This window comes from Orcinus orca, chromosome 1, assembly GCF_937001465.1.
Source record: "Orcinus orca chromosome 1, mOrcOrc1.1, whole genome shotgun sequence".
In the NCBI taxonomy this organism is placed as follows: Eukaryota; Metazoa; Chordata; class Mammalia; order Artiodactyla; family Delphinidae; genus Orcinus; species Orcinus orca.
The window spans coordinates 190,748,878-190,772,092 of record NC_064559.1 but is presented as its reverse complement, the minus strand read 5'-3'; the positions used below and the strand labels follow the sequence as shown (position 1 = coordinate 190,772,092).

General features: G+C 41.8%; 1 protein-coding gene across 2 annotated transcripts; it reads right to left on the bottom strand.

The window, feature by feature from the left end:
- Positions 1-959: 959 nt before the first annotated feature.
- Positions 960-23,180, bottom strand: DNAJC8 (DnaJ heat shock protein family (Hsp40) member C8). Of its 2 annotated transcripts, XM_004266594.4 has the most exons (9): positions 23,030-23,180; positions 20,607-20,708; positions 11,451-11,507; positions 8,793-8,859; positions 8,180-8,274; positions 6,550-6,621; positions 3,778-3,869; positions 2,830-2,905; positions 960-1,780 (listed from the first exon to the last, which is right to left on the bottom strand). In XM_004266594.4, exons 1-9 carry the CDS (start codon positions 23,105-23,107, stop codon positions 1,658-1,660), a joined length of 762 nt encoding a protein of 253 aa, XP_004266642.1. In that variant the 5' UTR covers positions 23,108-23,180; the 3' UTR covers positions 960-1,657. The 2 variants fall into 2 exon arrangements, with proteins under 2 accessions (XP_004266642.1, XP_033278313.1); XM_033422422.2 differs by lacking the exon at positions 11,451-11,507.
- Between the last annotated feature and the right edge of the window lie 35 nt (positions 23,181-23,215).

The following is a 23,215-nucleotide window of genomic DNA, read 5'->3' as shown; positions in this document are numbered from 1 at the left end:
GTTCACCATCCACACGCCCCAGTAGGATGCGGTCGGCAGCAGGGACCCGTGGTGTTCACCACTTTATCCCAAAGCCAGCGTATTTGTTGAGTGCCTAAGCATACCAGTAGCTGATCACTGGTACAACCTCCTGGAGGACAAAGACAGGGCCTGGCCCTCACGAGCTTGCAGAGCTCTAAGAAAGGGGTGGGTGTGTACACACACACCCTGGAGTGAGGTGGGCGGCACCTCCCTGGCCAGGATGATCAGCATTCCCTCACGACAGGTGTCATTCCGCCACGGGTGACTAAACAGTTCCCTCTCTCTGCCTCGGTCAGGTTTTAGCTAGAACCCCTCCCACCCACCCCCTGTGGTCTGATCATCTGCAGTTTGGACTCGCTTAGCTGCACTGGGAAGGACAGTAAGACACCCAAGCTTCTGTCCCCTCCCATAGAGAAGCAAGTCAAAGTTGCAGGATCTCTTGATACAAGACATTGTACCTCTGTGATTACTGGACATCTTTACTCATCTACAAAACAATGCAAAAGTCTGGCTTCAAGTCACCCAGCTTCTCCTGTCTTCAATTTTAGGTGTCACCTTTCTAGTTTTCACCTTATGTCCCTCCCAAGGGCTGGTCCTGTCTCTCACAGCCAGCACGACACTGGAGTATATACCGTAAGCAGGATGCTTCCATACGTTATTTCATTTAATCCTCAAAATAATCAGTATTTTCATTTTGCACAGAAATAATCCTGGCAACACCCACTGAGCACTATGGTAGTTACCTTACATATGCTGTACCTAATCCTCCCTGAAAGCTGCCAGTGATCTATATTCCCATTTGCAGATGAAGAAATTAAGGTCCAGCAAGTAAGGGGTCAGAAGCCAGGTCCATGCAACTCCAAAGCATTTTGCGGATGGGCCAAGCCCGACAAGAGACTCACCCGTGGAAAACTACCTGAGCGACAGTACACCAGTGGTTCGGGTATAAAAATTTATTACACATACAGAATATTACCACTAACAAACGCAGACAGGCTGGGACACAGTGGTACTGGAGGGAGGATGGCTAGCTCTTTGGAAAGTGAACAGGTTTGGGTGGCTTGGAGCCTCATGCCACACGGATTGGCCAGTCAGACGGGAAAGCACATGCCAAACACCACGGGACGTCAGGACATCGAGTGACTGCTCTGTGTGTCCAATGCCTTCCCATCTGATCTGGGGCTTCGAAGGATGCCACACCCAGAAGCAAGCAACTGAAGGAAAGGGGCTTCCTAAGGTGGCCCAGGCTTGTCTCTGAAGTCATGGCAACACCATTTTAAGCAATATGTTTAATTGGATGATTTCCACAAACTATACACGAGGTTTCTAACCATCACAATTCAGTGAAGTACAAAACATTAAGTTACAGGCTGCGGGAAGAGAAGGCAGCACCAATGGTGGCAACTTCCAGATCCCGGTTGGTCTAGGGGTAGGGGTAGGTTTCTTTTTAAACCGAGCCCCTCATTTCAATGTACAAAAGAATTACTCTGATCGATATTAAATTGTATTGAAAACAAAATGGACTAAAAAGCAAATACTACTCTATGTTGGGGTGAAAATGGGAGGAAAGAATGAGTCCTTCAAAGCAGGAGGGGAGACAGGTGAGGGAAGGTTCTGTGGCTGTGACCCCAGGCGGTCACTCACGCTGCTCCATTTTTACTTTGGGTGGTCTCAGGAAGGTCCTGTTCTTCTTCTCTTTCTTTCCTTTTGTATTTGCTTGGAAGTTTCGCCAGCTGTCCACACGACCATCTCGACTTTCCTAAGCACAGAAGAGGTTTGAGGTGAGGAAACCAGTTAGGGAAAGGAAGGGCCTGCTCTGCCGTCCCCCTTGTAGCCCAGCTCGGCCCAGCCCAGTCCTCTGGAATAATCCAAGAGTAGAACAGAGCAAGAGCTTTTCTGCCCCTTCCATGGGCCCAGGAAAGGGTCATACCACCCCTAGAAGGCAGGATAAGCCACAGGCTGGAAAGGAGGATGAGACGAGTAATACTCATCACAACAAAGCCATCGTTTGCTGGGAACCTGTGGGCTAGACACTTACTGCACGCTCTTTCTAACCCTCACAAAAAGCTGCGGTGTGTCGTGCCACTGGTATTTCACAAACGAAGACACCAGGGCTCAGAGGTTGCATCCTTTTCTCAAAGCCATCTGGCTTGCCAGCAGTACAGCCGCTCTTTCCCCCGCCCCTTCCTTCTGCCCCTTAAAACCTGGATGGAGGCGTGAGGCCAGCACAATGCCCGGCCAGCTGTGCTGGGAGGGCCACTGGGATCCCTCCCCCTCACCGAGGGGCCTACTCTTTTTCTCTCTGTGCATTCACTCAGTGGGACAGAAACAAAGCCATCGTCGTTGGTTAGCCAATCCTTACCCTGAGTCCTAAATCTTACAGAAGATAAGACCAAATGGTGCTCAATCCAGGAAACTGGTTGAGCCCCTGAAGGATATAACCAGGATGTCAAAGAGGAATCAAGCCTTAAGTCTCTCTGCAGGCAGGACACCGGGGTCACAAGAACCTCCGTTTCTACTAACAGACCTCTAAATAGGGCGCTACTCCACGTTTACCCCCTAAATTAGAGGTGCCAACCACTGTTCCTGAGCCCACTTGCAGCTGTGCCTATCATGCCCTTGCCAAGCTACAGAGCGCAGAGGTGGCTGAGCCAGGACTCAGTCCCCAAAGCCCCCGCTCTTCCCCACATAAGCCATTTCCCCGACTGTCCACCCCAGTCAGTCCTGGCAATGCCCAGGAATCAAGCTTCTATGCTGGGAAGTTTTCTTACTCTGGAATAAGAGTCCCTGGCCACCTTGGAAACTTACCTCAAAATTTTTCTGCCACTCCCTTTCTCGTTTGGCTTTTTCTTGAGCTTCAATCTCTTCTTCCCTTTGTCGCTTCCTAGGAGGAAAACCAGGCCATAGGATTTACATGATACCTGGAGACTGTGTTAACCATACAAGTTAGGCATTTCCCCACAAAAGCAAGCATATAAAGTAAACCAATTCCCTAGAGTTCTCCAAAGACGGCTGTCTGGAAAGGGCTCAAAGCACTGCACAAATGTCATTCTAAAACATGCAGATGAGACTGTGGGGCAAGATACAGATACCCCTGTCCCAGAGAGAGACAGACAAGGTCGTCAAAGCCCAGCCAACAATAATCCCAGGTTCCAGGCCCAGTCCCTGCCATCTCAAGAACCCAGGCCACCTTACTTCAGTAGAGTGACCATGACAATAGCAGAGGTTCTTGTTCAAGAGCATCTCTGGACAAAACCCTCCCCTAAAACAAGGCCATTTCACACAACCCCAACTAGCAAAACCTAGTTATTGCTAAACACCAATCAGCAATACAAAATACATAAACTAAATTAACCTCAAGATTTCTGATGAGCAAAGGAAATCATACTTTCCGGCAACAAATATATTGTAAGTGATCACACTGTACAACACTACATACTCACCAGAGCTGCAGCCACTAGTCACACAAAAGGCTCTGGCCTGAATAACTGCCTACTTCACTCCAGGAAATCAGGAAGAAAACACACAGCACTCTTGATTATAAACTCCCTAAGGACAGGCCTATTCAATATTTCCCAAAAGTCAGAGAGAATTCCTTACCCTAGTGATTCAAAAGTTTGGCTGTTTCAGGTAACTATTTTAGACAGTCTCTTAAACGATGTACTGTAACAATTCCTTCACCAGGAAAATCTCCGAAGACCATCTTGGTTAATCTAGGTATTCAGACATGGCTTAAACGAATATACTAATATATACCTTTCATGCATCTCTTTGGCTTCTCTCTCTTTCCTTTTAATTTCCAGCTCAGCAAAGAGTTTCATGGTCTGTTTGTATACTGCTTGTTTGAACTACAAAAAAATTAAGAAGAAAACAAAGTAAATATTTTACCAGCAATTTGAATCAAATATTTTTAGATGGAGCCCAGGACAAAAGCAGATTAGACCAGCAAGGAAAAAAGACTCTCCAGAGAGAACCACTTCAGGATGCTGGCTGTCTCCTGGGAGATAAATAACACATCCTCCTATGAGCTCTTTCCACTTTCACCATTCAGATGATACAGAGAAGCCTTGCTCTGGTAAAAAGCACCAATTAAGAGAAAAAAAAAATTTTACCCACTTATCACAACCGTTGAAATTTTGGAGGGCCCTTTCTTCCAAAGAACTTCCAAAAATAACTTTCATTCTTTCTTTTCACGCATATTTTATAATTACTCTGAGCTAGGCACCAAGAGAGGTACTGGAGATATGCAGGTGCTATCAGACTAGTCTCAGGAGTCTCCCAACTGTGGCAGAGATACTAGTTGTCCCCTATCCTCGCCCCATGACGTGTTCTACCTTCTTGTACACTCCCTTATCTTAAAGCACATGGCCACCCAGCGCAAAAGCTTGTATTTCTCAGGCTTCTCTGTAGCTAGGCGTGGCCATGTAACTTGTTTTAGCTAATGAGCTATAAGGAAAAGTGATGTAGCAACTTTCTGGAGTGTTCTTAGAGGGAGCACGCTTATCCCTCCCGCCCTATTCCTCTATCCTGCTGTTTGTACATGGGTGAGGTGATGACACATCCCGGACTGTGAGAATGGAGGCAACACACTTGTTGGCAGAGCCACAGAAAGGAAGACACTGAGTCCCTGAGTGACACGCAGTCCAGCAGCCATCTTCCCAAAGACTTACTACACAGGAGAGAAAAAAGTCACTGACTTGTTCAAACCACTGTCATTTGGGGTCTCAGTTGTATGCAGCTGAGCTTATATTCTGACTCTTACGTTGGCAGAAACAGGTAACACAGCATTAGATAGAAAACAAAACTCTTATCTTTAAAACTTTTTCCCCCAAATATATTTTAAATATACAAAGAAATATAAAAAATAACCCATCATGCAGATTTCATACGATTTATATCCGAAAATCAGAGACAATGGAGCAAGAGTGACATATGAAAAAAGGGGAAGTAAAGGAATCCCCAAATTAATGTCACTTCTCTTTAATACTGTTACCTCCCAGGCACTGCTCAATGAAAGCAATGCTGACAAACTCCAGCCCCTAATGAGGACAAACATCAAAGAGGTGAAGGAATCTGTAATGAATATTTCAATATTTTTAAAAGCTCCTGGATGAACAGTTTCTGGTGATTTTAATTTTTTATATTTTTCTGCTTTTTCCAAATTTTCTAGCATTAGCATGTGTTCCTTTATAAGCAGGAAAAAAAGACAACTAAAAAAAGTTAAGGTTCTTAACAACTTAGGAGGAGCAAGGAATATTTATAAGAGGGTCTTCAGAAAAGACTAAAAAGGATAATTAAAGGGAAGGGAAAGTAAGGCTGAGGAGAAAAAAAAACTACAATACTGGAATGGAGTAAACCCCAAACAAGTGGCTAGTGGAAAAGATGGCCTAACAGTTCTCAAGCAGTGTCACCAAACAAAGAGGGGACCAGCTGCTGTTAGTAAAATCACTGATGGAAGAAGTTGATAGGAAGTTTCCAGTGAGCAGTTTCCAGCAGCAGTAAGACAGCTGCTCCTCTATAAATCTTTTAAAATAAGCATGGGGATTAAGTTATTTACTGACCTAACTTGAGGCAAGATTAAGAGGACTTAAAATTTTTCAGGCCAGTGAGGCAATCAGACACAAATACATAAGTAGAATCTCTCTCTTAACCAATCTCCACTGAAGAACCCACAGGATTAACAGATGCTCGGGGACTTCCCTGGTGGTGCAGTGGTTAAAATCTGCACTCCCAACGCAGGGGGCCCAGGTTCAATCCCTGGTCAGGGAACTAGATCCCACATGCATGCCACAACTAAGAGTTTGCATGCCACAACTAAGGGGGCCGCAAGCCGCAACTAAGACCTGGCGCAACCAAATAAAAATTAAAAAAAAAAAACAACAGATGCTTGCCATTTCCCTGGAAGCACATTATTACCTGCAGCACAATGGGTACCCATGGCTGTAGACAGCTGTTTACCAAGAGTCATTTGTGGTTGCTCCCAAAGCTGTCTATCCCAGTTGCAATTACTACTGTACTTATGTGATTTAAACATCACAGAAATTGATGAGTGTGGTTATAAAAATAAATGCTTGTTGGTTCTTTTAAAACTAAGTGGAATGCTTTAGAAAGAGTCAAACACAGGTCCCTAAAAATAACCGCTGTGGAATTAGGTACAGGTGAGACATCTGGAAAAGACTGAAAAAACAATCTAGGATTCTGCTCTTGCTTTGCTTCACAGGTACCTAAGTTTTCAATGTTCTTCAAAAGAAATTAAAAGCAGAAACTATGGATAATGCTCTGTGTGTTTTATAAAATAAAGTCTACTGCGAACTCCAATGAGCAGACAAACCCTCAAAGGAAAGGCCATAGCCCTATGTCCAAAAAAAGGTGGATTTTTCAAAAAGGAGAATGAATATACATTTTAATATTTTAAGTGAAAATGTTTCTAGCACGTATGCAACATTCCTTAAGCTTCCCTCTCTTTAACCCACCAATCAGTGAACCCATTCACACGAGATGAGGTGGTTTTTCCCATATTTAACTTACCAGCTCAGGATCATCCTCCTCCACATTTGTAGGCTTTCCTTCCTTCTTTAATTGCTTTTTTCGCTCTTTCACCTAAAAAGAATTTTTTTCCATCAAAAAATGAGCGCTCATACTTTGAGAATATCCATTAAGCTGCACACATAGAATATGCGCATTTTTCTACAGGTATAACAAAAAGTTTGCATTGAAAAAAGATGAGCCACTCCCCTCCCCTCCAAAACAGCAACGCAATCAAAGAACACTAGGAACCAGGGGTCCTTTCTCTAACCTCATCTAAAATCCAACACAAGGGGACCGGCTGGGGAGTTGTCCCCAACTTATCAGATCCTAGGCCAGGTCCAAAGAGCCTCTGATACATTGAACAGATTATGCATTTATCTTTCATGGCTTGTGGTTATGTGTTTATAGCAAAAAAAAAAGTACATTTGTCAAGTTTTAAAGAAGCTACAGAATTTGCAGCATCCAATATGATTGTTTTCTGGCATTTCTGCAACGGCATTCTGGATACTTTTCAGTGAAACCTCCTTAAACCAACGATCTTCACAACACATTAACTGATGTTTTCATCACTTTGGCCACCATTGAGATTCCCCCCCAAAATAAATATATCCATTCACAAAAGAATGACATTACTCCATTAAATTACCATTCAGTCCGGCAAAAAGCCAAGTGCCTTCCAAGCTCAAAAAGGCCCTACTGCCACCCTGTGGTCAGAAAGCCTGAGGGTGGCTCCTTTACAGGTAAAATACAGAGGAAGGGTAACTATCACAATAACTCAGGGACAAATTGTCAGGTTCTTTTCTGGTTTCTACCGGAATTTGGCCCTCAAATTCCAACACATGACCAGCAAGACACAGTTACGGCAGTCTGTCTCTTCTTTTTACTCATGTCCCTCATCTAAATTGGCCTCGTTACTATTATTGGTTATATAGTTGTTACAGATTCCAAAGCTCTTCAAAGAAAAGGTCACATCCATATTCACTCCCAATTGAAACTGCTCTTAAAGAACAGCCTCAAGATTCTTGCCCTAGCAAGTAAAAAAATACAACAAAGACCTTTCTTACCTCAAGGAAGCTATCTTAACATTTCCCACCACTCGGGAGATTTAGGTAATGGAAAAAAATAAAGACAGCTAAAACTGAATTTATTTCAATTGAGTCCTTCCCAACCCTATTATTAATACAGACATGTATCTCGTTCTATTTTTTTTTTTAAATATTTACTCATATCCCCTTGCCAGCCTTTCTCAAGCCCTCGTTTCAACCCTTTCACAGAGACAAGAATAAAAGTCCAGGGTCAAGCAGCACCACGGCTGCTCCACTGTTCCACTTTCAGAATGGGGTACTGCGATGAGAGAGCAAGAAAAACCCTCTTTCCACAACAAGGGACTGCTAGGGAAAGAGGTAGGAGCAGCGTCCTGGCCACTTATCCTGAGCTCTAGGAGTGAATGCCAGATTCAGGCACGCACTGTTCACCACCACAGCAAAGTGGTGGAGACCACAGGAGCAATCAGGCCCATCAGGCCAGTCAGGCATTGCTATGTTAATGTTAACATTTACCCTCCTACAAGGCAAGGCGCCCAAGGCTTACTAATACTTCCTGTAAACACAGCAGCACTATAAATACTTACGGTGTGTTCCACGTATTCTTTTCCTGCCTGAATTACATCCAGGGCCCTCTTCTTTTGTTCCTGATCCAGTAGCAACTTGTAAGCTTTGTCCACAGCTAATGCAAAACATTGAAATTAACTGTTTCTGCAAACACCCTCTCAAAGTCTGAACTATACTCAGGCAGTGTAAATGGACTTGTGCCGTCTAAAAGCATTCCCTACTTTGTTAAATCATTTACTGTTGTTAAACTACTTTAAAAACATACAACTACAGCAATGATTTTCCTTGAGAGCCTTGGAAAAAAATTAAATATATGCTCAAGGTTAAATACACCACATCTAGATTTAACTCAGTGATCAAATTCTTCCAATTATTTTTTATGTTCAAAGGAAAAAAAATGATCCTATGCAGTAACAATCTTTGTTGGCACATAAAAGTTTTAACAAACCAAAGTTAAGGTCTATTTCTAAACAGCAACATTCTGCTTTGAATGACAACCGTTCTACTGAAAACCACAGCTTCTTCATGACCAGAAGACAAAACTGTAACATTCTTTTCTTGATCCAGGACTAGAAACAGTTAGTCCCGAGCACTGACAATATGTTACTCAGAAGCAGGTAAATATACAAATACCTTCAAAAGCCTTTTGTGCTCTGTCAGCATCATCTTGATTTTTGTCAGGATGCACCAATATGGATAACTAGAATAAGAGAAGAGATAGCTTTGTCAATAAGAGGAACGTTTAGTAACTCTTCGCCTGCACCGTACCTCTTTACAACCAAAAGCTCTTATTAGGGCAAAAACTGCCAGCCAGAAGCATTTTTAAACAACTAATAAATATCATAAAATGCCCAGAAGTGTTAGTCCTTAATAAAATTCAAGTACCAACAGGTAATTGCACAGATGGAAAACATTTATTTGAGAACAATGTAAGCCTAGCGTTATGAAGATGTTGTGATAATTTGGGAGGGGGAAGGAAAGAACAAGAAGTACCAAGCTCCTTTTATGTTTCTTACATGGAGCACTAGAGAGGATTAAACAGGTCTGAGATATCCCCTCTTTCCTAAAAGAACTTCTAATATCGAGCAGTGGCTCTCAGTTCTGGCTGCGTTCCAACCCTGTGCAGATTTTTAGGAATACAGAGGTCTACTTTCCAGCCTGAGACCTTCTGAATCAGTCTCTGGCATCTGTACTTTTCAAACCTCTACTAGACTGGATATCAGATGATGGTAAGGAATTAGTGTTAATTTGTTAGGTGTGACAAGTAGTTTTGCAAGAATATGTCCTTTTTTTACTTTGGTGGGATAACTGCTTAAGTACTTAGGGGTGAAGTATCATAGTGTCTGTAATTTACAGTTCTGCCAAAAATACATATATAGTTAATGAAGGGAACTGTTGCATATAGATGGTGAATATATGGGCTTTCATTGTTTTATTCTTTCTTTTTAAAATATAACAAAAATTTCTTATAACAAAAAGTTAAGCAAAAACCTCCATAGGTGATCCTTTCAGACAGCCAGGGTTAAGGACCACTGACCTACTGTCACCGACAGCCAGGGCTAAGGACCACTGACCTACCGTCACCGACAGCCAGGGTTAAGAACCACTGACCTACTGTCACCGACAGACAGAAACAGTCTGAACAGAGGGACTGTGCTCGGGGATGACATCAAGTAGGGATCTACTGCTAAATCCAGCATTACTGGAGCCAAAATCCTGGGCTCCAATTGCAACTTCAATCACCCGCTAGCTGTGAGACCTTGAGCAATTCATTTGATCTATCTCCGCCTCAGTTTCCTCCTCTCTAAGTGGGACAATACTGTATACCTATATCTCACTGGGTTGTTGTAAGGATGAAATGAGATAATGAGTAAAGAACTTAGCATACTAACACACAATGGCAACAGCTAGCACATGAAGAGGACATACCATAGGCCAAGACCTACTCTAAGTGCTTTAGGTGTGTTGCCTCATTCAAATCCTTATAAAAACCCCAGGGGCAGCCACCATCATTACATGCATTTTACAAATGAGGTAACAGGGCACAGGAAGGTTGAAAGTAACTTGCCAGAGCTCACACTGCTTGTAAGAGGTACAGCCAAGACAGAAACTCAAGTCATACAGCTCCAGCACCCACACTCTTAACTATTAGGCTCTATTAATGACTAAATAAGAACTCTTATTGAGTTCTTCATATAGCTACATAAATAGTCTAAAAGTTTTGACTATGAATTTGAATGACTGCTTATTGAATTGGGAAAGACTTCTAATGCATTACATTAGAAAACCTGAAATTTTAGAAGAAGGGGAAAAAGCTGAATATAAGTGCAGAGACGAAGTCAGGAAGCAGAAAAGCTATGAAGTTCTATAATGGGAAATGACTGAGTAGGCAAAGATAAAAACACCATGGCTTAATAGGAGATCAGAAGATGATCATGAGTCAGCAATGTGGAGGCAACGACTATTGAAAAAGCAAGCATAACACTGGATATTAACAAGTCTGTCATGCAGGAGCTGAGAATTGTATTCAGCACTGGTCAGGCCCTATTAAAATATGAAGTATATAAAAGATATAAGTTGAGGAAAGTTAAAAAAAAAAAGACATGAAATATACAGAAAATCCAATTTGCAAAGACACTACAGGGAGTATGATTATTCAACTCATAGAAGAAAAGGCTGGGGGGTTACTCAGCTGTCAAAACTGGAAGGGTGTTTTAAAAGGCTACTATAAAACTCTGCAGCTTGAGTTATTAAATATTAGAATGGGCAAGAATCAGAGGTTGTGGATCTCCTTTCCCAGAGAACTTTCTGAAAGCACTCTATATTAAACCAAGTATCTTGAGTATTCACATAAGTTTGCAAAAGATAAAATTATTGAGGAATAGGACTTTAAAAATAAAATCATTTAACACTGTTAAATGAACTTAAAAATAAAACACTGTTATGAATCTCCTAGAAGCCAGGGGATTTGATAAGTATGACTCCATGTAAGCTCTACTACTCTACCTTGTACTTCTCTCTCTTAATTAAGGAACTGGAGAGATTCTATTTGGATGTAAAATTCATCCTATTCACAGGTAAGCTGTGGTCATTAAATTATTTAAGATTTGTATGTCACTGTAAAATTTTTTTCAGAGTTACATAGCCTTAAAAAAAAAAAAAGATTAAATTTTGGCCCAAAAGTCATAATAGAATGCCCTGATAATAACCCTCAAGTCCTAAGAGAATCATGCACTCAATACATTTTTAAAAGGTTCAAACTCCACCTATTACAGGAATATAGTATCATACCTGCCGAAACCTCTTTTTTATTTCTTCATCTGTCACTTCAGGATCTATCTGAAGAACCTGGAAGAATCAAAATCAAAACTGTAGGGCTTCCCTGGTGGCACAGTGGTTGAGAGTCCGCCTGCCGATGCAGGGGACATGGGTTCGTGCCCGGGTCCAGGAGGATCCCACATGCTGCGGAGCGGCTGGGCCCGTGAGCCATGGCCGCTGAGCCTGCGTGTCCGGAGCCTGTGCTCCGCAACGGGAGAGGCCACAACAGTGAGAGGCCCACGTACCGCAAAACAAACAAACAACAACAACAACAAAATCAAAACTGTAAAAGAGATTAAAAGAATTTATAGATTTAAGAGATGCCCAATAATTATACATTTTATAATCAGCATCTAGAACAGTACTCAGCATTCTATAACAGCACCTGACATACAGTTCTAAAAAATGTTCAAGAAATATAAATGAGTAAACCAATAACAGAATAATAGCTATAGTGTTTCAGGGTTCTCAAATTAATTCAGTGGTTTCTTTCACTCCATCAGAAAAATAATAAATTACCCTACACCTAGGGACATGTTTACAGACCATGAGAAAAATGTTGCCTTTCTCCTTCATTCATTAAGAAAAGCACCCACCGTCTACTTACCTTTGCAAATGTGGAGAAAGTACAGCAACTCAACATGGAAATAATTAGGCTGGCTACCTGATTTTTTTTTTTTTTTTTAATGAGGGAGAACTGTAGATCTTCAAATAAAGCCCCCCCACAGCTGATTTTCATCTCAATCGAGAAATGTCCACTTGGCTCGACGTTATAATTTACATGGCTCAATAGTTCTCAACCCAGAGTGGAAATCTGAGAGCCATGCCAGGGGTTCACTCCAGGAAAGTCTGATTCCAGCTCAGTAGAACTTAGTAGAATTGGGTACGGTCAAATGACAGCAAAGTCTGTATTTTTTGAGCAACACTGTTTTAAAGATAAGTTTTATCATTCTTCTCCAACCCTGGGTATCCTGGTGTTGACATTCGTCATCAAGGATTCTGATTCCCTCACCACAAAAACACACATTCATTCAAACATTTACATAGCAGCTACTACCTGCTGAACATGCTGCTATACACTAGAAATGCAAAGATAAATAAGCAGGGGAAACATTTTTTTAAATTACCATATAATAAGAGTTTTTCAAAGAAGGCTTTATTATAAGACATACAATTAAACCAGAGGATTTCATAGTGTAGTCCATGGATTCAACATAGCACCTAACATTTATGTACTTAGTATTCAAGGTGTGAAGAAGGTGCTGAAGGGCAGAGGGCAAGAAGGTCTGTTAGAAATTCAGAAGAGCAGGCCCCACTTCAGTGTGACTGAATCAGAATCAACATTTCAACAAGATCCCCAGGTGATCTCAATCATATTACAGTTTGAGATGCACTGGTAAGGAATGATGACAGAGGCCAGAAATAAGTGCACTTGAAGTTAATAGAACTGATGATCAGTTATTAAAGGGGGCAAAGAGAAAAAAAAAAAGTAAGAAATCTTGAAAAATACATACCAGGGGCTTCCCTGGTGGCGCAGTGGTTAAGAATACGCCTGCCAGTGCAGGGGACATGGGTTCGAACCCTGGTCCGGGAAGATCCCACATGCCACGGAGCAACTAAGCCCATGCGCCACAACTACTGAGCCTGTGCTCTAAAACCCGCAAGCCAGAACTACTGAGCTGCATGCCACAACTACTGAAGCCCATGCCCCTAGAGCCTGTGCTCCGCAACGAGAAGCCACCGCAATGAGAAACCCGCGCACTGCAACAAAGAGTAGCCCCCACTTGCCACAACTAGAGAAAGCCCATGCGCAGCAACAAAGACCCAACGCAGCCAAAAATAAAATAAATTTATAAAAAAAAAAAGAAAACTACATACCAGAGAAATTAAAACTGAAAAGTAATCTGCCAAGCTTAGTCAGATGTTTAGAGTCTTAGAAAAACTTGACAACAAGTAATGTCAAGATTTATAGCAAGCTTTCAACACATTCAAACAGCCCACCTACAGCCGCAGTTATTGGTAGGCAATGAAGCTGAATCACCCCTGCATTCAATAGACTTTTGAAGGTTACTAAAAGAGCATACCCATTCTCAAATGTCAGGCATACAACTGGGGTGAGGGAAAAGGAAGAACTTTAAAACAAAGACTTTTCAAGAGTGAGTGCGCCCCATCATACCTTCCCAAGGGAGAAAGGAACCGGGGAAAAGTCACTCAAAAGAAAAAATGCAGCCACATTACGATTTACAGACAAAGGGAGGTAACTGTACATACACAAATATTCAGAGGAGAACCCTACCTTTCCTTGGTTCTGGGGAAAAGGAATGTACTAGAGCAAACCGAAGTCCAACAAGGTATTCAAAATGAATGTGAAAGGATGGAAATCATCCCACCTTCACACACAAAAAAAAGCCTCAATAAAGCTATAGCCTAGAACTGATCATGCCAAATGTAATTCATAAACCTTGACTGGTTCCCAGGTTAAAAAATAAAATAGCTATAATTGAGATTTTTTTTGAGGACAATTGGAGTCATTTGAGTGTGGACTTTATGCCAGATGACGTTGCTGAACTGCAGTAATGTGGTTTTTCCTAGGTGTGGTAATGGCGTTGTGGTTATGTGGAAATGTGTTCTTGTTTTGAGGAGATGCATGCTAAAGTACTTAGGCATGAAGCATCAATGTCTGCAGCTTACTTTCAGATGATTTGGCAAAAATGAAGAGGGTATGTATAAATATACACAAACACACACACAACAAAAGTTATTTTTCCAAGGGTCATATCATATGTGTACTGATCACTAGCAACATATATTCACTGAGTGCCTTCAAAGCTAGCTAATCCGACTCCTCTTCTATCGTTAAGAGTTGGAGGTGCCATGTGTGGCCATGAAACACAGTGAAGACAATGGGCCTATACCTGCAGCCCAAACCCCTTTGAAGCCAGTTTTATACATTCAGTACAAACTTATGGAGCACCTGGGATTGCTAGATCCTGTGCTCACTACTGTCCTCATAGAATTTAAGGTCCACAAGGGAAAGGACAGACAAGTCACAAATAATTCTTACCAAAATGATAAATACCATATAACCAATATGGCTCTAAGGAAGCACACAGGTCTGTTCAGATTCTTGGAAGATTTTTCTGAACTCTCACTGTGTCTCAGGCTTTGGGGATACTGCAAAGGAAAATCCACAGTCTTGGACCTCAGAGAGTTAATAACTCATCACACAGAAACAAAAATGCTTGACTGTGGCATTTATATAAGTTCCTGAACTCAAATAAACCACCATAGCCTCCTTTAGGATCTTCTGCTTGAAAGAGGAATCCAGTCTTGGGTCACATCTGAACTCTCTGACCTGTTAATAATGTGCAAGTTCCAGAATCCTGTGAGATAAACACCTTTCTTTCCAACGTGCTAAACAAGATAAACAGAAAACCAAGTCTGTGGTGCTGCCTTCTGGGGCTTTAAAGTTAAATAGAAGGACTTCCCTGGTGGTCCAGTGGTAAAGGATTCACCTTACAATGCAGGGGACACAGGTTCGATCCCAGGTCAGGGAAATAAGATCCCACATGCTGCAGGGCAACTAAGCCCACGCGCCACAATTACTGAGCTCGCGCACCTCACCTAGAGCCCGCGTGCCGCAAACTACAGAGCCCACGTGCCCTGGAGCCTGCGCGCCACAACTAGAGAGAGAAAACCTGCACTCCACAACTAGAGAGAAGCCTTCGCGCCGCATCCCGCCTGCCGCAAAAATAAATAAATAAATAAATAAAATCTTTATAAAAAATAAAGTTAAACAGAAAAAAGCAACACGAAAAAGGCAGGGCTGAGCAGGCGCACAGGTTCATGTAAGCTTATGGAAGGAAGTAGGGGAGGGCCCTTAACCTAAGAACAATTGTAGAATGCATAAGAAAGATGTTTAGAAAATGGCTGAAGGTTAGAAATGCATCCAAATAGTGCAGTGATGGCAGGAAGGGGGGGAAAATGCCCCCTGGATTAGGATTCCTGTAATAAGACCCATCAGAGTCCCTTTTCTATCTGCTGCTCAGGAAGATGGTATATAGGACAACTACTCGCATTTCAATTTATAGCCAAGAGGACAGCTATTACTGCATCGCTTCTCCTTAGTAGGAAAAAACCAGTCTGCTTACCTCTGGAGAAAAGTCTGATTCATTTAGATGTCTCAGTAGTTGTTGCATGAAAAAACAGAAGTTACTGATTTCCTAAATTGCTAGGAATACCTAATCCTGACTTAGGGTCAAAAACCAACTTTGTAAGAAGACAACTGGCGGGGACTTGGGGCTAAATTAGGAGTTTGGGATTAACAGATACACACTACCATATATAAAACAGATAAACAACAAGCACCTACTATATGGCACAAGGAACTATATTCAATATCTTGTAATAACCTATAATGGAAAAGAATCTGAAAAAGAACACACACACACACACGTATATATAGTATAACTGAATCACTTTGCTGTACACCTGAAACTAGCACAACATTGCATACCAACTATACTTCAATTTAAAAAAAGACAATGACACCCATCCTATAAAGTGGCCAGCATATCTGTATGAAAGAGAAAAGACAAAAGTTCTAACGGACAGTCATGGATGGAGTCCTGCTCACTCAAACACAATGTGGCACCTCCCCAAGTTTGTCAACCTTACCATATTCTTTACACATTCAAACACACTTCCGGGAAATTCCCTGGTGGTCCAGTGGTTAGGACTCCGAGCTCTCACTGCCAACCGCCCAGGTTCAATGCCTGGTCAGGGAACTAAGACCCCACATGCCATGAGGTGAAAAAAATAAATAAAATTAAAAAACACACACACTTCCTATAATCAGGACAGGAGCTATGGGGCAGTAAGTTCCAGACCACATTAACTGGTAGGACAGTAAAATCCTAGCATTCATACTGGTCCCAACAATCTGTTACTCCTCATCAACAGATCTCCACAGGAAACACTAATTATCTTAAATAAACGGGTAGGTTATATGATCATGTGTCCCCTTTTCACAGTACATACTATCTCAATTTTAAAATATGACTAGGGACTTCCCTGGTGGTGCAGTGGATAAGACTCCATGCTCCCAATGCAGGGGGCCAGGGTTCGATCCCTGGTCTGGGAACTAGATCCCATATGCATGCTGCAACTAAGCGTTCGCATGCCACAACTAAGGAGCCCGCGTGCCTCAACTACAGACCCAGTGCAACCAAATAAATAAATATTAAAAAATATATATATATGACTAAACAGAAAGGACATACCATCAAATTCTTTATCACCTTTCAAACATATTATGTCCCCCTACGCCCTCCCCAAAATCATATCTAAATACTCCTTAAGCTTTTCGTCTTCCTCTTCCCTTTCAAATATGTTAAGTGGGGCCAGGCGAAGTAGACATCTACTTTGGGTGAGGAGTCAAGATGGCCCAGAGCAGAGTGTCAGAGCCCATCTGGGACAAAGAAGACAGTAACCACACGAGGAGTGTCGGCTAGTCATGTGGTGCTGGAGCCCCAACAGGGTGAGAAGAGCATCCACAGAGGGGTAACTTGACATAAGAGTGCCGAAGTGGGTTGAGGAGGGCACCTCCATGGACAGGTGGCCTGCCATAGGGTGTTAGAACCTAAGCAGAGTGAGACTGTCAACATGGGAGGGCACAGGGTGCAGGAGCCCAAGCAAGGACATCTCCAGAAAGCCCAAGCCTAGCATGGGGTGTGGAAGCCTGTACCTGGTGAGGTGGGTGCCCATGTAGGAGAGCATCCAATATAACAGGGCAGCCCAACTTGAGGTGTAGGAGCCCAAGTACAACTGGCACAGACAGTTGAACATGAGCAGAGTGAAGAGGACCTCCATGCAGGGGGGGACCTAGAGTGTGGAGTCAGAACCCAATAAAGATGAGGAGGGTGTTCCCAGAGGAAGGTAGCCTGACACAGGGTGTCAAAACCAGAGCAGGGTAGGAAGGAAGCATGCCTGCTTGGTGGGGAGGATGCTGGAGCCCAAGAGGGACGAAGAGAGCTCTTGGGGGTGGAGGGCAGGCACAGGGAGGCAGAGCCAGGTGAGAAACATACCCACACCAAAGGGTGACCTGGCATTGGAGTTTAGAGTTCAGGTGTGGGGAGAAAGGTTTTTGCACAGTGAGGCAACCTGGTGTTGGTGTCAGAGTGAAGCAGGGTGAGGAGGTCATTCACATGAGGGAAGGAATGGCAATGGGAGATCGAGATCAGAGTCATACAGGAGGATCAATTAAGTAAATATATATATTAAAGACAGTGGGAGCCAGATTTCTCAGAGAAAGGAACTGTGAACATGGAAAGGAAAAAAACCCTAGAATAAACCCTGTGATGTTGGATTGAACTTTTAGGTAATACGTGTACGTGTATGCACACACACACACACTCCTTAGCTCTGTCTACCAATAGAGTCTGGGAGTAGTGACATCCCAATGGCAATGGGTATACCTAGCATCCAAATCTTGATTTCTAAATATCATTCTTCATTAAAAGGAATCAGAACTCCTCAAAGAAATGGTTAATTCCAGGCTGGGTCAGGAAAAGTACAAGAGTGCCTAGTAATCAAAGAATGATGAAGACATATCAAAAAGACAGGAAAGGCTTAAAAGTAACCTACTGGTCAAATTTGGGACATTTGAGCATCGAAATAAGTAATATCAAATTATAACCCACTGAATAAAATAGGAAACCCCAAGTCTATACTGACAAATGAATAAACTGAAACTTTGATAAGGACAGTATATTCACACATTCTCAAAGTACCTCCTCATAAAATACTTATCAATTACAAAGGGGAAAAAAGTTAACTTCATGAAGAAACCTAGTAGGCACCTCTTTAAGTGATCAAGTAATATCATTAATAACAGGATAAATCAAAATCACGTACCACTTTACAGGTTACAAAGAGAAAAATGCAGTACCACTTCTATGCTATTCCTGTCAACATTGCATAAACTGAATCTAATGTGAAGAAACATCAAACAAACTCAAGTTGAGAAAGATGCTACAAAATAACTGGCCTGTAATCTTCAGAAATGCCAAGGTCATGAAAGTCAAGGAAAGACTGAGGAACTGTTCCAGACTGAGGGAGCCTAATGAGACATGACAACAAAATGTAACAGAGATTCCACACTGGATCGTTTTGCTATAAAGGACATCATTGAAACAATTAGCTAGTTTGAATGGGGTCTGAGGATCACATAGTAAAATAAATGCATCAACATGTATTTCCTAAAAAAAAAAAAAAAAAACCTTTATTTCCTGGTTTTAATTGTGATATTGTGGTTCAGTAGGAGAATGTTGTTCGTTGGAAAATACACTAAAGTATTTCAGGGAGATGGGGTGTCATATTGACAACTTACTTGCAACCTTTCTGCAAATCTGAGATCGTTTTAAAATGAAAAATATTCTTCAAAAAAACAGAAACAATTGGTGAATCTTTTTTTTTTTTTTTTGCGGTACGCGGGCCTCTCACTGTTGTGGCCTCTCCCGTTGCGGAGCACAGGCTCCAGACGCACAGGCTCAGCGGCCATGGCTCACAGGCCCAGCCACTCTGCGGCATGTGAGATCTTCCCGGTCCGGGACACGAACCCGTGTCCCCTGCATCGGCAGGTGGACTCTCAACCACTGCGCCACCAGGGAAGCTCCCAATTGGTGAATCTTGAAAATACTATACTAAGTGAAATAAGCCAGACATAGACAAACATTGTATTAGGCACCTGGAATAGGCATTCATAGACAAAAAGCAGAATAGAGCTTACCAGGGGTTGGGGGTAGGAGGACTGGAGAGTTATTATTTTATGGGTTTGAAGTTTCAGTTTGGAATGATGAAAAACTTCAAGAAATGGACAGGGATGATGATTGCACAACACTGTGAATGTACTTAATGCCACTTAACTGTATGCCTAAAAATGGTTCAAATGGTTAATTTTACGTTATGCATACTTTACCACAATAAAATGAAGTGGAGAAAAGGCGTTTTTCTTAATAAGTGTTCAATAAGTGTTTTTTATAAGATGTAACAACATTCGTTTCAAAGTTGTTTATAATTGTGACAATTAGAAACTAGTTTAATTATTGTACAATAAAGGAATTGTTGAAATAATAATTGAGACTTTAAAAAGTGTATAAAAATAGTTTATGTAACAATACAGCATTTAAAATAGCATGGGAATAGATAACTAATAAGAACCTGCTGTATAAAAATAAATAAATAAAATAAAATTCAAAACAATAAATAAATAAAATAAAATAGCATGGGGCTTCCTGGGTGGTGCAGTGGTTTAGAATCCACCTGCCAATTCAGGGAACAGGAGTTCGAGCCCTGGTCTGGGAAGATCCCACATGCCTCGGAGCAACTAAGCCTGTGTGCCACAACTACTGAGCCTGCACTCTAGAGCCGGTAAGCCACAACTACTAAAGCCTGCACATCTAGAGCCCGCGCACCACAACAAGAGAAGCTCCCCCCCCCAAAAAAAAAGAGTAGCCCCAACTCACTGCAACTAGAGAAAGCTCACGCGCAGCAATGAAGACCCAACACAGTCAAAAATTTAAATAAATAAATAATTTATATTTTTAAAAAATAAAATAAAACAGCATGAACTGCATGACCCTCTTTGTTTCTAAATAAAACTAAAAACAGTTGGAGCATAAACAGGTGTTTTCTTAGGTACGGTTATACATGATTTTTATTCTTGCTTTTTCTGTATTTCTAATTTTTATTAGAAATATGATTTACTTTTATAATCAGGAAATACTTAAAGTTCTAAAACTAAGGAAGCTAAAAATTGTATTTGCTTGTCTATAATCTTGTGAACATTTTTGGGTTGTTAGGTTTTTTTTTATTGAGGTGAAACAGAAAAGTTTTAACTAACAAATTAAATCAAAGACCCTAAATTTACCAAGGCTAGCTATTCCTTCACATTTGAAAATAAATCCATATATATTTGGGTTACTAAAAGATGAGAGCAAGCTCTGCTCACAATAAACCACCCAAGATCAACTCCAACTATGCATAGTACAAATTAGGTGTGTGTTTCGAGGTAAGTCTGCCTGCAGTAAAGCTCCCTATCAAGGGCCACAGCAACATCAGATACCTCACCTCAAATGGGTTCAAATTGAAGTAGGAGGAACCAGGACGAGTCAATCTTTCAATCTGATTTTTGGACGTTAGAACTGAATCTCTCTTCTCTATTTGTTTCACCTAAAATAAAGGGGATAAAAACCTCATTAGTAAAGCTCAGTAATGAACTCTGAATTGTCATCTTAACAAGTTACTCACAGACATGTTCAGTAAACATTTATTTGCGTGTCTACACGTTCAAGTTATTTTGCTAAACACTTTGAGAAATAATTACAACAGCTACCATTTACTGAATTTTAATATAATGTAAAAACTTTACAGGTGTTTATTCCTCTCAACAATCCTATATGGTAAGTACCACTATTATCCCCATTTCGCAGATAAGAAAACTGAGAGTTAGGTCAACTGACTTGTAACCAGCCAACCTGTAAACCAGATTTTTTCCCAATCACCCAATTTATAAACCAGAATTTTAAGCCCAACAGTTTGAGGCCAGAGCAAGGCAGCAAGAAGATTCGAAAATAAATAAGTCACAGCCACTGCCTTCAAAGAGCTTCCCCTCTAATGATGAACGATGTACTTGTCAATGTTCACATTAATTTACAACTTTTTAAGAAAGGAAAAATACAATTACACTGAAATATACACCCAAAGCAGCACTAAAAAAGTGTGTGGCAGGGAGCAAATAACTCCGCCTTTCTAACTCCAATAGCTAGAAAAATCCCTGACCTGAACACAATGCTAAAGAGAAGAAGCACCAGGTAGTCCCAGGAAAACATCCTTGGTGCCACTGTCAGAACTGAAATTTTAGTTGGAACGAATCTCTGGCATGTTATATATACCATCTTTATTTCTATGGCCAAAATGGATTTGGAAAGGATCTCAGTAACATAAAAAGCTAATCCATTTCAGCATCTTCCCTCTTCACTCTTTTGTAAAATAGCACGCCCCTCCCCCCACTCTCTTTTTCCCACTCATTTTTCCTCATAGTACTTATCACTACCTGACAGTATATTGTACATCTATTCATTATTTATCCTTCTCAATAGAATGAAAGCTCTATGAAGACAGGACTTTTCTCTCTGTTGTTCACTACCATTTCTCCAGGACCTAAACAGTACACTAGACCATATCAGGTGCTCAATAAATATTAGTTAATGATGATTAAAGGGTCCTCCTTTAGACACTTTCTCTCATTAAATTAAACAAAACAGGATTGCTTTTTTTTTTTAACTAAGAAAGAGTAATTAAAACAAGTTCCACTATAACTGCTGAGTACTCATGAGAAGCCAGTAAACTGGTACTAGTGCATTAACACTTTCAAGTGAATTAGACATTCTGAAAGCACAGACTATAAATGGACATACTAATTTGTTTTTAAACTTAATATTTTGGAGAAACCACTATGTAACAAGCCCTGTTACAACTACCAGAGATAAAAGATGAAATGTGACATGGTGCTTTACTCTCAGTAACTCACAGCCAGGTGGGGAGCAACTCCATTCCTCAAATCCACGCCAACCTAAAGAGGTCCACTTTCAGCCTTATTTTAACTCTTACAAAGATGCTTCTGCTTTATATTTCATGAAACTTTCTTATACATTAAACCCTTTAACCCTCATTAAAACTCTTGTTTTAATATTAACTTTCGTTCTACAAACGTGGAAATTGAGGATTGCAAAATCAATGGCTTGAAAGAATTCTGTCACAGTCACGTTAACTGCCTTGCACGAATCCAATCCGAGGTCCTCTGACTCCAAAAGCCATTCTTTTCTTCATTTATTCATTCATTCGTTTACTCAACAAATATTTATTAAGCAACTACTACGTTCTACGCGCTGGAGATGTGATAGTAAACGAGGCTCACACCAAACTCACTCCCTCCCAACATGATACCGAGCTGTCATCTGCTCTAAGACCCAGCACAAATTATTTCACCTCCCTAAACCTCAGGTTTGTCATCTGTAAAAGGGAGATAACGCCTACACGGCAAAATGCACAGTGCCTAGCGTTCGCTAATGGCAGAAATAACTACCAGGAAAACTCACTACAGATAACTAAGAGTAAAGAGTGCTTCCGTTGAGAATAAAAACGGGGGCCAACCCGGTTAAGTCGCCCCCAGGAAGGCCCAGCCTCCCAGCCGCTGCCAGCCCCCGACTACGCGGACCTGAGGAACTCTGCGCGCGCCCAAGCACTTGGTTGGCCAAGATCGCCGCCTCCCCGCAGACGCCGGACCCCCGCCCCTTTCTGTCGTCCAGGGGATCTCCGCGCCGCAATATTAAGAAGAAATGCACACACACTCCCGAAGCCCCCACCGCCCCAAAGGCCAGAGAGGAGGAGCTGCCCAACGATCCACGCCAGAAGGACCACTGCCTTCGCCGGCTGGGAGCGTAGCTCCAGCGGGGTCGCCCCGTTGCCGCCATCCCTCACTCTGTGTTCACCTCACTGTAGAAGGTCATAAATGCCTCCTCCGTGCTACCGCCGCCACCCGAAGCCCCGCTCTCTCCTGGAGCCGCCATTTCCCCGGCCCAGCCACCATGTGACTCTTCTGCGCAAGCGCTACCTCACGTCTTCTTACAGGTCCGCCTCTCCCCCTTGTGACTCTTAAAGGGCTCGAAGCCCAGCCA